The sequence below is a fragment of the Geotrypetes seraphini genome, chromosome 14 (genome assembly GCF_902459505.1).
Source record: "Geotrypetes seraphini chromosome 14, aGeoSer1.1, whole genome shotgun sequence".
NCBI classification, from domain to species: Eukaryota; Metazoa; Chordata; class Amphibia; order Gymnophiona; family Dermophiidae; genus Geotrypetes; species Geotrypetes seraphini.
In genome coordinates, this window is record NC_047097.1 from 30,272,433 (window position 1) to 30,286,289 (window position 13,857).

The 13,857-nt window shown below is 40.3% G+C and overlaps 1 protein-coding gene across 17 annotated transcripts in view; it reads left to right on the plus strand.

The window, feature by feature from the left end:
- WDR93 (WD repeat domain 93) overlaps positions 1–13,857 on the plus strand; it is a 384,961-nt gene that overhangs the window by 351,095 nt on the left and 20,009 nt on the right. For 16 of the 17 annotated variants that reach the window (XM_033921071.1, XM_033921076.1, XM_033921082.1 and 13 more), the window contains 5 exons: positions 2,096–2,230; positions 3,166–3,379; positions 5,062–5,122; positions 9,348–9,504; positions 11,504–11,684. In XM_033921071.1, coding sequence (XP_033776962.1) covers positions 2,096–2,230; positions 3,166–3,379; positions 5,062–5,122; positions 9,348–9,504; positions 11,504–11,684 — 748 coding nt within the window. Of the gene's footprint in view, positions 1–2,095; positions 2,231–3,165; positions 3,380–5,061; positions 5,123–9,347; positions 9,505–11,503; positions 11,685–13,857 lie in introns of those variants that run through there. The other variant, XM_033921084.1, reaches the window with a different exon arrangement.

Consider the following 13,857-nt stretch of genomic DNA (forward strand, 5'->3'; position numbering starts at 1 on the left):
GTTTAGATTATCAGAGCTATGGCTGTGTCAGTAACCCATTTGAGGTCAACCTCCATAGACGAAATTTGAAGAGCTGCAGTCCACACATTAACTCTAGGAATGATAAAGAAGGGGCTCACGAACAGATCAGAGAAGGTTATCATGCCGCTGTACCGAGCCATGGTGTGCCCTCACCTGGAGTACTGCGTCCAGCACTGGTCACCGTACATGAAGAAGGACACGGTACTACTCAAGAGGGTCCAGAGAAGAGCGACTAAGATGGTTAAGGGGCTGGAGGAGTTGCCGTACAGTGAGCGATTATAGAAACTGGGCCTCTTCTCCCTTGAAAAGAGGAGACTGAGAGGGGACATGATCGAAACATTCAAAATACTGAAAGGAATAGACTTAGTAGATAAAGACAGGTTGTTCACCCTCTCCAAGGTAGGGAGAACTAGAGGGCACTCTCTAAATTTAAAAGGGGATAGATTCCATACAAATTTAAGGACGTTCTTCTTCAACCAGAGAGTGGTAGAAAACTGGAACGCTCCTCTGGAGGCTGTTATAGGGGAAAACACCCTCCAGGGATTCAAAACAAAGTTAAACAAGTTCCTGCTGAACTGGAACGTACGCGTACGCAGGTAGAGTTGATCTCAGTTAGTGCACTGGTCTTTGACCTAAGGACCGCCGCTTGAGCGGACTGCTGGGCACGATGGACCACTGGTCTGACCCTGCGGCGGCAATTCTTATGTTCGTATGACCATTGGTCTAACCCAGCAGCAGCAATTCTTATTTTCTTATGTTCATTAATGTTTGGAAAAAGAAGAAAAAAAAATTTCAAAAGTGATGAAAACCTTAAAATAGGCAACATTTAGAATTAAGTAATCATTTTATTATTCCCCCCTTTTTTTTTTTAAGGCAGCTTGAACATATGAGACTATAATATCCTGTTTGTCCTTGAAGAACATAGAATTACTTACCTGTATCTGGTGTTCTCCAAGGATAGCAGGATCCAAAGTCTTACATAACTGTTCTCCTCCACTTCAGAGTTATATGCTGTAAGTTAGATATTTGACTGGCTAGGTCAAGGCGCACACACGTGTGATGCAACACTCTCACAATCTTTGTGTAAACAAGCTGGAGAGTGGTTTCCATGCAAGGGCTGTGTTGGATGATGTCACCTGCATATGAGACTATGTATCCTGCTGTCCTCAGAGAGCACCAGCTACAGGTGAGTAATTTCAATATGTCCACTGCAGTGGTGCACATCAAGCAGCAGACTTTGTGGGCAAGCAAAACTTGCCTGACATAAGCCCGCAGTTCTCTGAGATGGCTGCTATTCACTACACTAGGAAACCTGGCGATCCTCCCTTAACGTATCATCAGTGGTGTAGCAAGGGTGAGAGACACCTGGGGTGGTGGTGCCCCTTCCCCGCCCTCATCTCTGGCCCCCCTGCTCTTTCCCTGCTTCTGCCTGCCGCGCCCGCTCCCCCTTCCCTTGTACCTGTAGTTGAAGTTGTTGCTCGCGGCAGTCAACAACATGCTGCTGGCGACCCCGTCTGATGCCACTTCCTATGCATGGTACCTGGAAGTGGACTGGATATGTTTCTTTATTAATATGTTTATAATTTTTTTTATTGTATATTTTCTAGTTAATATATTTATATTTCCACATTAACTTGTAAGAATTTTTATCTTTTTTTCTGTATTTCTAAATAGTATTCCTTGGATTATACTGGTAAATTACAATAAAAATAAAATTGAAAAAAATGTCACTTCATCTGTACTTAAGGGGGTAATGGTTTGTCTGCTCAAACAATGTAAACATTTCATGTGATGTTTAACCAAATACCAGGCAAATTGAATTAGCACAAGCATAATATTTATTGAAATTCTGAGCAATTACATGGAGATCTCAGGGAGAAATTTCCCTATATGAAGGAATTATTAGACATAATTAAGTGCTTGCCAGCATAGTGGGATATGAATATAGATTTCCAGAGTGTTTTTTTAAGTCTTAAATACATTTCTCTGCAGGTCAGGAAACATGTTTAAATGTGTTTTATTCTGTATGTCGTAAATTTGGCTATAACCTTGAGATCCTTTGTTGTTCTTTTAGACTCTGAACCAAAACCTGATGTTGTGTGGCCCTGTGCAGCTCCAATTGTGTGTTCAGCTGCTAGTTCCTGCACTTCCTTCCTGGCTTTGGGTTGTGAAGATGGGACTATTATAGTATGGGAAATAAAGTATTCAGGTGATTTTTCATATTAATTTATTCCAGTCTGTAACTGGCAGCCAAATCACTGCATAGGCAGTTCCCTTTGATACACTGTACTGTTGTAGTCTGGAGTAATCCAAGTTTAGGTTCCCAGGACCCTACTGTTACTCCTGGTGGAATTCTGCGCAAAGCAAAATACAAAAGATTTGAAAATACTGTGCACAATATTTCAAAATTCTGCAAAGTTTATCTGTAGTGTTTTGCGTAGAATTCTCCTTTCCTGAGGCCCGAAATTCCTTCCTGCCTTTTGCTTTCTCAGGTTCCAGCTTCCTCAGTTCCCTCTCTCATTCCAACTGCAGTTCTGTCTCCTTCTAAATCCCTCCCTTCTCTCACTTGCACACTGAATTCCCTCCTTGGCCCCCATAGTCTGGCATCTATCTCTCCCTCTCTCCACTGGCTAGGAATCTCTTCCTCCCTTCCCATCCCCTTCCTGGTCTTGGTCACTCACTCTTCCTCTCTCTACCATCCCCCACCCCCACTTGCAGGTCCAGCATCCATGTCCCTCCACCCCCACCTCTCTTGCTTGCACCCTGAATTCGTTCCCCACTTCTCATGGCCTGGCATCTCTCTTTCCATCTTTCTATGGCCAAGTATCTCTTCCTTCTCATTCTCCTTTCTTCTCTGGGCTTCCTTCTCATCCCCTTCCCCCCTACTTACGGGTCCAGCATCCATGTCCCCTCCCCCCCACAGGTCTAGCATCATTTCCCCCCACTTGCATTCCAGCATCCGTGTCCCCTTCCCACTTGCAGTCCAGTATCCATGTCCCTTCCCGTGGGCCTAGCATCCATGTTCTCTCCTATCCCCTCCACTTGAAGTCCAGCATCCATGTCCCCTCCTCCCCATGGGCCTAGCTTCTATGTTTCCCTCCTTTTCCCATACTTCCATGCCGTGACTGTGTTTTCCATTTCTAGGATCACCCCTTGCTGTGATCGCACTCCCAGAAGGATGTCACATGCAAGACATCTACTTCTTGGAGAACTCAAACATCAATAGCAACCAAATGCAGTTTCCCAGTATACCTGCTAAGCCAAAAGTTCAGATCCTGGCATGGTGTACTAATGGTTCACTTTATCTGATCAGGGCAGCCTGGGGCAAAGAAACCAACATGATACTGCTGCGAGACAGGTGGGTATTATAAACACTCCTGTAAATGTTTCTGTAGTGGTAAAGATTGTTTTATTAATTTGATCATCTCAGATTCGAGCAGGTCATAAACATATCACTAATATACTTTTGGACAGTTACTTACAGATGCTTCTAATTAAACAATTCAAAATAAACATAAATTGTCAGCCTTATTGCAGTTGAAATTTTTTCTGCAATAGGCACAGTCTAGCAAGGAGTCAACCATTTTACAGTAGAATCTCAGTTAACTGGTATTCAAAAAACCAGCACTCTCAACCAACCAGAAAAAAAATTGTCAGCAAAAAATGTTCCTCAGACAACGTCCAAAGTCCAATGTCCTCTCACCCTCCATTCAGCCCGAAGGCATCAGCGGCAGCCACAAATCTCCCTCCTTCCCCTCCAGCTCCTGAAGCATCGTGGCAGACACAAAAATCCCCCCCCCCTTCCTCCATTCTCCAAAGCAGCAGAGCTGGTCTGACAACACCCCCTCCCTCCCTCCCTCACCCAAAGCTGTAGCAGCAGCCGGTAAGCAGGCACCTTGGTCAACTGGAATCTTAGCTGCTTAGGCAGCTGCTGAGACCGGCGTCCTATACCGGTGGAGTACATGCGCACATTTACACCTTCTTTGTAGCAGAGGTATAAATTTCTGAGCTATTGGGGTTGGATTTTGGGAGACACCTATGTTGCCTTTATAAAACAAGAAAAAACAAGGAAGGCAACCAAGTCACAGGCTGAAAATAGGCAACTTTTTGGATTTGTTAAAACTTGCCCCCTCTTTTACTAAGGTGCGCTAACTGATTAGCGCACGCTAAATACTAATGCGTCCAAAGACTAACATGCATGCATTAGCGTTTAGCATGCGCTAATCGGTTAGCGCACCTTAGTAAAAGAGGGCCTTGGTAAAATATCAAGCCTAAAATTGGCATTTAATATGTTTTTGTATGGAGGAGAACATGAAAATTTTTTATGTTCAAATATTTTTATTAATTTTATAAGATAAATGAACAAAATGTATAAATATTAAATAAAACATGAAACAAACCAACTGTACAAATCATGAATATTATATACAGCTCTCCCTCCGGATTTGCAGTTTCCCTACTCATGAATTCAATTATACACAATTTTTTTTCTTCTTCTTTTTGCAGGCTGCCCGAACCTTACCTGGTGGTCTAGCAGCTATGCAGGGCAGGATCAATTGTCCTACGCTTCTGCCCCGTGCAGAGACATCATCAAAATGGCTGCCGTAAGTTCCCGTTGTAGTCTTGAGACTACAATGGGAACTCACGGCAGCCATTTTGATGATGGCTTTGCACGGGGCAGGAGCATAGGAAGATCGCTCCTGCCTCGCATCACCGCTAGACCACCAGGTAAGATCCGGGGAGGCGGAGGTGGGTCAGAGCTGGCCCAAAAACTTATTCGGGATTTTTCCCTATTCACGGGCCGGCTCTGCACCTAACCCCTGCGAATACAGAGGGTGAGCTGTATATAAAATGTATATGGCAAATGAATTTGGAGAGACCAGCACACACATTATCGGCAAATGGTATACATGCAAGCATACTAGTACGTAAGAGAACTTTCAACGGGCATCACATATTAATAAAGTTAAGAGGAGGTGATCAATATATAAAGAACATGTTGCATAAAGATTATATTGAGAATATGCAATTTTTTTTAAGCTCTAAGTCTCCGGATGGACTTATCAGTGCAGTTATGCCTGTTCCTGCTTTACCCAGCACTGTGAGTATTATGTATATTCTCTTAGGGGAAGGGAAGGTTTAAATATGCATGTGTTCTCAAGCATTATTTTTTTGTTTGATGTGGAGAAAAGAGGTTCCAACCTCTTGTCTAGGCCTGACTTACAATTACAATTGAATGTAATCAGGATTGAAGATTTTGGAGATTTATTTTAGAAGTATCTCTACATGTACTTGTGATTTCAGAAAGCCCAGGAGATCCACACCATTCAGAGATTTTGAGGAAATTAGATTGGGCGTGGTTTGGGTGTGCCTAACTAATAGATGTGGACTTCCCATTTTACAGTGGGAAGCCATGTCTGTCATATAAAATTAAAAAATCCCCATCAGCTTGTGCATGCCTTGGCACAGCTGTAAAAAGTGCCAGCGTGGGTGCAGACTGGTGGAACTTCCTCTCCCTCTCCCATGCCTCTAGACTCTCTTCCCCACAATGGTATTAACATTCTTTCCACCACCATCTCCCTACATCCCCCCATGTAGGCATCAAAACCCCTCATCTGGCAGCTTAAACGTTACTTGTAGTACCATAAATCTATTACTAGGGATCAGAGGCATCATTTTGAATTTCAGCACCTGGGGGAGCAGGGGATATTGCTTCCTCTGCCCATTAGATCTCCTGGATGAGCCCTTAGCAAGAGCTGAATAAAGTGTGCTTAGGCTGTAGGGGGGAGGCAGGTTAGGGCATACTATTTCCAACCTCTGATAAGGAAACTTTTTATTTGCCAATTAGAATAACTACCACTCCGATTCAGATGGATACAAAAGTCAGAATGTTGGGAATAATCTTGGATCAGCACCTAACCTTCCATGAACAAATTAGCTCTGTTGTCCAGAAGTGCTTCTACAAATTAAAACTTATTCACTCAATCACTTCGCTGCTTGACTTCCCACTCTTTAGTTATCTCACATATTGACTATTGCAACTCATTATACCAAGGCATAACACAGAAAGAAAACTGATGACTATAGATCCTACAAAATACAGCAGTTAAGCTTATTTACAAAACCTAAAAAATTTGACCAGGTCACCCCCCTCTGTCGTGACGCCCATTGGCTACCTATTACTTAATGTATCACCTTCAAAATTCTCCTTCTTACCTATAAAACTAAACATTCTAACATTCCATCTTTTATTGACAAATATCTGATCCCCTTCTTTTCTTCCAGAACACTACGATCTAATAACCAGAATCTGCTAGTAGTCCCATCCTCTCACAAAATATTTTACGACGCCACCCGAAAGGTCATCTTCTCAGTCACTGCACCTACACTTTGGAACGCCCTTCTCCTACACATCAAGTTAGAACCCTTTCTGGAAAAATTCTGATTCAAAGTTAAAACTTTCCTCTTCAAAGACGCCTACAATGCCTGAGATCCCCCTCCCTTTCCAGTCAAGGATCATGTCCCAGCAAAGAATAGCAAAACGCTTTTTTAGAAGTGATCCCCTCCCTCTTGTACTTTCCCTCCCCCCCTCATTTCTTTTTGTTCTAATTTTATCTCGATGTAATTTTTATACCCCATGTCCTTTCCTTTTAGTCATGTTCATTTTTGTCAGTCTTCAAATCCCACTTTTTTTTTGTTAATTTTACCTTTTTTTTTTTTTTTTTTAAATTTTTTTATTCAGTTTTGCATATTACAAGTGTATCAGAAAAATTCATATAATCTTATAAATACACACTTGATTTTCTTCATGAACACTTTAAGTACAATATATCATACTTATATTCATATTTTATAATGATTAAAATATTATGTAATACATTTAATAAATATGACAAATGTAAATAAAATAGAAAAAACCCCAATCCCTCCCTACCTATTTCAGAAAATCTAACCTAATACATCAAAATGTATTAATTAATTCATACATATTATGAGATAAATAAAATAATACCCACCCCCATCCCCACTTAACAAATATCTTATTATGGGAAAATGTTATTAATCATTACAAAAATCTGCTAATGGTCTCCAAATCTTCTGAAATTTACCAAAGTAACCTTTCTGTGTTGCTATTGTGCGCTCCATTTTATATATATGGCATACCGAATTCCACCAAAAGTTATAACTTAATCTGTCATAATTTTTCCTTTTATTGTTGAATAATATCTTAAGTTGCTTTTAGTTCTATACAATTTATTTATTTATTTATTTTTTTAAATTTATCATTTTTCAATAATATATCAAGTATCCACTTGTACAGAAAGATAAAGTTAAACAAGGAATAAATTTACAAGTCAGTTTATAGTCTAATAATCCAAATTATCTTAACTTTAAACTCAAGTCCTCAATGTAGATCCAAAATGTAGTATCAGCGAAATATATCAAAGAAAATGGAAATAAAGAATTAACAATTATATTGGCTGAGACAGGAAGCCAAACAATCGTATTTAAGAGTGCTTCATATTCCTCCTCCTAGTTTCAATCGAGCCGCTGACAAGAAGGTTGTCAGCTGGCTAGGATCAAAGAAAACATATTTTTGTGTTTGATACACTATCACACATTTACATGAGTGACGAAGAAAGTAAGTCGCCCCAATAGCTATAACACCTGGCTTTATCAACAAAAATTCACGTCGACATTTTTGTGTATCTCGTGACAGATCTGGATACATTTGTATTTTATACCCTAGAAAATTTTTTTGTTTATTTTTAAAGAAAAGTCTTAGAGTTCTATACAATTCTTATTGTAAACTATTTTGCTTATACTTGATAGACGGTATATCAAATAATAAATAAACTTGGAAATATTTTTACATCCCACTATTGCTTACAAAATCATTTCAGAAGGGATAATTGGTTTGGCCAAGCAGATCTACAAAATGTAGTCTCCATTTAAATGCCAAATTCCCTACCAACCCTTATAGTTTTGCCAGGCTCATGATAAACATGATCCTGGCAGCTAAGGAGTCCCACATTGAGAATATGCCGCCTGCTTGTCCTAGGATAAAGCACAATTACTTACTTGTAACAGGTATTATTCGAGGACAGCAAGCAGATATTCTCACAACCCTCCCATCAATCCCTAGTTGGCTTCTTAACTTTTTTAATGAACTGACATTAGGCAAGAAGGCATCGCCGCATACATGGTACAGGCAGTCTCGAGACTTTTTGGATTTTTTTTAAAGTGACATTACACTTTTGCACTGTCCATATTAGGCACCCCACCCACCCGGATCCCCCCAATGAAACTCCCCCTCCCTGCTAACCTTTAAAGATGGCTGGCCGGCTGGGTCTTCCCACTGTCCGACTGGCAGGCCCACCTCCGTCGGAATGAGGCGGGCCTGCACATTCCTGGTGCATTGGGGAGGAGCCTAAGGCCTGATTGGCCCAAACGCCTAAGGCCTCTCCATGGCGAGTTACATATTAACATACAAAATAAGACCTTAACGTTTGTCGTATAAATCAATACAAAAACACACTATAACAAATTACATACAAACATATAAAATCAAATTGCATAGGACACACACGTCGCATCAACAGCGAATATCATTTAAGGTAAAACTGGCAAAACCCTTACATACATCAAAATATAAAATTGCTTAAGGCATACAAGATGCCCCAATAGCAGATGTCATTATGCCAGATAAAACGGACCAGACCATCGAACCCCTCCGTGTAGAATCCAGCCCTAGGTGCAGTGTCAGGTGGAACTGTTTTGCTCCTTCAGTTGCATCTGTGCCACCTTATAAGATATATTTTTCTCAGATAGATGAAAGATCAAGTGAAAATATAAGCTAATATATGGAATTTGGTGATTACAACTGAAATTGCAGCCTTTTACTGATGTAGCTTAAAATGCTCTGTGTAGCAGGAAGACCAGTTGAAGCCTGATGTTTTGACTATGGGACAACTCTTTTTTTTATTTTTTCCTGTAAATGCCTTTTCAGCCTTCAAGAAAATAACTCTACATTCTTTGATCCTATGTTTGCCACAGTTTTCTACTAATATTCACTGAATTTTAAGATAAAATATCTACCAAGTTTTTTATGACTTGAGATGTGAAGGTGGTTACACCTAAAGTAAGGGCTGTGGCACAATTAAGATGGATTTAAAAAAAACCATCAGCTTTTGAGTGATGTTGAGATCTTATTGAGCTTTTCTTTGTAAACCTTAGCTGGTCCTCTACAAGGACAAGCCTTTCTGAATATGCATCCTGAATCTTATCTTCCTTGAATTAATACTTGATATCCTGTGTTTTTATAGGTTCTTCTATTTTCCTGTGAGGGAACCGTGGAACTCATAGATGGTGCAGAGCAAGAGGTGGTTTGCCAGTTTCATGTCCCTATATCACATATGGTAGCAACACCCTGGCAACCTGTATGTGCTTTGGACCCAGTAAACCTTTGTTTGTATCTCAGAGGTAAAAGAAACTTTGAAGATACCTTGTCTCACCCCAAAAGACAGTTGGAACATTTATTTTACTCTGTCCTCTGCCCTCCTTTAGTCAAATTCTCTCCAAGGAAAGGGTTATCCTTTCAAGGCCTAGGTAAAATATATTTACCCTCTGCCCTGTTTAAATTCTCAGATATGGGATCTCCAACTGACTTTACCAAGGTTTGGTGTAAAATAGATGTCTATTTCTTGAGATTTTAAAGCATTACATAAACACTTTTCTTCATCTGTGACCAATGGTCCATCAACCCAGTAGCCTGTTCTCACCGTGGCCAGCATGCTGTTCACTAAGCACAAAGTCTTTATAACCAATTCTAAGTTTACAAGTTTATTAAAAAAATTGTTATACCGCTAAATCAAACTTCAAGGCAGTGTACATCCAAAAGGGGAAAATAACATACAATTATAAAAACAGACCTTTAAGTTTCAGTTGACAATCAAAGGACTAACAGGACAAACGGACTGACTGGAACATGAGGGAAATGGTAGAACTCCTTTATTTGCATTAAAAGCACAAAGAAGGGGTAGGAAACAGGGGTAGGGATCGATTGCCAGGTAATTAGTTAAAAAATCAAGAGGATCGCGTCCTTAACAGGACGATTATACATCAAAAGTGTCCCTAAACAAACATTGAGCATGTAATTTCTGTTTATAGAATGTTGATATAAGTTTATTTATTTGGATTTATTAACTGTCTTTTCATGAAGAGATTCACCCAAAGCAGTTTACAATACATTGAATAGTAATCAGGTACTCTTAAGTATTTTCCCTATCTGTCCCAGCAGACTCCCAATCTAACTGTGGTACCTGGGACAATGGAGGGTTAAGTGACTTGAACCAGAGTCACGGAGCAGCCTGGGATCAAACTCACAACCTCCACGTCGGCGTTTAGGCATTGCCACTTACACCATGTCAATGGCTGGTGTAAATTACTACACCTAAATGTTAGCTACGTACGTAATTGGCGGTTTTCTTCAGCCTTAGCACATAAGTTATTGGGCATGCTCCTGACCCATGCATTGCCTTCTCATGACTCTTGTGTACTTGTGTATTAAAGAATTTGGGTGCATTGGTTATATAATACTAAGTGCAGTCACATGTGTACTGACACTAATCTCTTTTTGCATATTCAGTTTTTATTGAGCATACAAAAAGCAACTACCATACTTAGCAGAACCAAACAGAAATCAGAACCTAGGCACATAGGAAGAAGATAAACTATATGTTAAACTACCCTGCTATTTTTTATGATATATGTGATCGTCTAGGTTATGGGAGGGAGGGGGTTAAATTTTATGATTTAAGGTTGTATATGATAGAAATTCAAGTGTTGTATTCAATTTCAAATGTCATTTATTGATACACTTGTTGTAAGATGCAAAAATGAATAAAGATTTATTTTAAAAAAACCAAAAAAACTACCCTGCTATGCGCTCAGGAAAGATGCTATACCAAACTTTTAATAAACAGTGAATTGGTATGAAATTTTGCTTATACTTCCCATCCACATGTTTGCATGGAAAAGTATACACCTTATTAACAAATTTCCTGTCTTCTACAAATCAAATCTCCATACAAACTTAGGGGCATGTACTTCATACAGGTAGGATTGTGAAGTTTTCTTTTGCACTCAAGTACTGTAGGGCTACAAAGCCTAGAGCAGGGGTGTCCAAACTTGGCCCTCGCCAGGTAGGGTTTTCAGGATTTCCCAAATGAATATGCATGAAATCTGTTTGCATACAATGGAAGCAGTGCAGATCTCATGCAAATTTATTGAGGAAATCCTGAAAACCCGACTGGATTGCGGCCTTCGAGGACCGACATTGGACAACCCTGGCCTAGAGGGAAGCTTATTATTGCTCTCTGGATATATGGAATCTAGGACCAATGTTTGTAAATGTTTATGCTTTTAACTGATATATCATGTAAAATGACTTGTCTTTTTGAACACTCTTCTTCCATGACAGGTGACCAAAGGCTACCTCCTAATACACCTGCACATGCCAGCGATGCCCCTTGTTCCATTTTCTATTTCAGTTTTGAAGGCTTATCATTAATGGAAACTTTCCAAAAAAAGCAAGAGTCTAGGGAAGCTCCCTTAAAGCTTTTCCTGTGGGATAGGAGATGTGAGCTGCTCTTCCAAAACAGGTGACATGCTTCATGTGTTCTGTTTAATAATACTTCTTACCACAAGGGGTCTTCCTTTATCTGTGAAAGAGAATGAAACCCTAAGAGGATTTAACATCCAACAAAACCAAAGAATTAGCGGTGGAACAAAAAATGTTTATATTTTTAACTACTTTCTATAAACCAATGGCATTGGTATAATGAAACTGTGGAATCATTATGGGGTAATTCTGCCTGAATTCAAAAAGAATGTCTGCCACTGATTTACCAAGGTATCATTTCTGCTTCCCCCTATTGTGTTTTCACCAGCAAGTTGTAACATAGCACTTAACCATTAGACATGGTGTAACAAAACAAAGAGGAAGAAGATGGAAAAAGATCCCATTTGTCTTGGTTCCACTGTGGACCGTAAGATTATATTCCTCAAAATGAGAGGAATGCTCTGGTCAAGGTCTAATTTTACTACTAATTTTATTATAAAAGGCAATGTGATATCTCAGTTATATAAATTTATGATGCCTTTAAGATTTTGTCTTTGAAACTGTTTGAAATTATTATTCTAGTGCAATAGGTGTGTCGTGGATAGACGGGTAATATCCCAATGCTCGCGAGCCATGCAGAAGGAATCCACTCCAGCTTTTGAATCCCTCCTCCTCCACTAGAGGGCTCTGCTGCACCCCATTTAGTTTTATACCAGGTAGAAATGGATCTGAGATAAAGATGGGGCTGTACTACCGTACACCTGGGCAAACTGAAGCAAATGATACAGAAATGGAAGCCGAGTTGAGGCTGGAATGCAAGTATACTAACACCATAGTTATGGGAGATTTCAACTATCCCGGGATAGACTGGAGTCTTGTAAATTCAAAATGTACAAAGGAAACGGAGTTCCTGGAGGCTGTATGGGACTGCTTCATGGAACAACTTGTCAAGGAACCAATGAGAGGGTCAGCGATTCTGGATCTAATCCTCAACGGGCTGAAAGAACCCGCAAAGGGAGTGGAGGTCGTGGGACCACTAGGAACCAGTGACCACAACATGATCCGGTTCAAAGTAGAAATGGGATTACCAAAGGGGATGAGAACCAATGCAACAGCGTTTAACTTCAAGAAAGGGAACTATAATGCCATGAGACAAATGGTGAGGAAGAAACTCAGAAACAGCACCAAGAAAGCACAGACTGTGGAGCAAGCCTGGTCTTTATTCAAAGACACGGTAAACGAGGTGCAAAACCTGTATATGCCCAGATTTAGGAAAGGATGCAAGAAGAATCATACAAAAAACCCAGCTTAGATAACCAATGAAGTAAAGGAAGTGATAGGAGACAAGAAAATATAATTTCGGAAGTAGAAAAAGGACAAAACTAATGAAAATTGGAAGGAGCACAGGAAGCAGCAAAAAGAATGTCACCGAGTGGTCAGAAAAGCAAAGAAAGAATACGAAGAGAGACTAGCCAAGGAAGCATGAAATTTTAAACCATTCTTCCGATATGTGAAAGGAAAGCAGCCAGCGAGGGAGGAGGTGGGATCTGTGGACGAGGGAGACAGGAAGGGAGTGGTGAAGGAGGAAAAAGAGGTGGCTGACAGACTAAACACATTCTTCTCGTTGGTCTTTACAAGAGAAGACACATCCAATGTGCCTGAACCGGAAAAAATCTTCAAGGGGGATCCAACAGGGAAAATTATCATACATGGAGGTAAGTCTCAAAGACGTGCTCAAGCAGATAGATAGATTAAAAACTGACAAATCTCCAGACCCAGACGGAATCCACCCGAGAATACTGAAAGAGCTCAGAGACGAAACAGCGGAGTTACTGTGGCAGATTTGTAATCTATCCTTGAGAACAGAGGTAATCCCGGAGGACTGGAGGATAGCAAATGTTACACCTATCTTCAAGAAAGGATCGAGAGGCGACCCAGGAAACTACAGATTGGTGAGCTTAACCTCATTTCCGGGGAAGATGGCCGAAAGTATCAGTGAGCACATAGAAAAAAATAATCTGTTGAGAACAAGCCAGCATGATTTCTGTAAAGGAAGATCATGCCAAATGAACCTACTGCATTTCTTTGAGGGGATAAGCGAACAACTGGACAAAGGTGACCCTATAGACATCGTATATCTGGATTTCCAAAAAGCCTTCGACAAGGTACCCCATGAGCGCCTACTAAAGAAGCTGTGGAGCCACCGGGTGGAA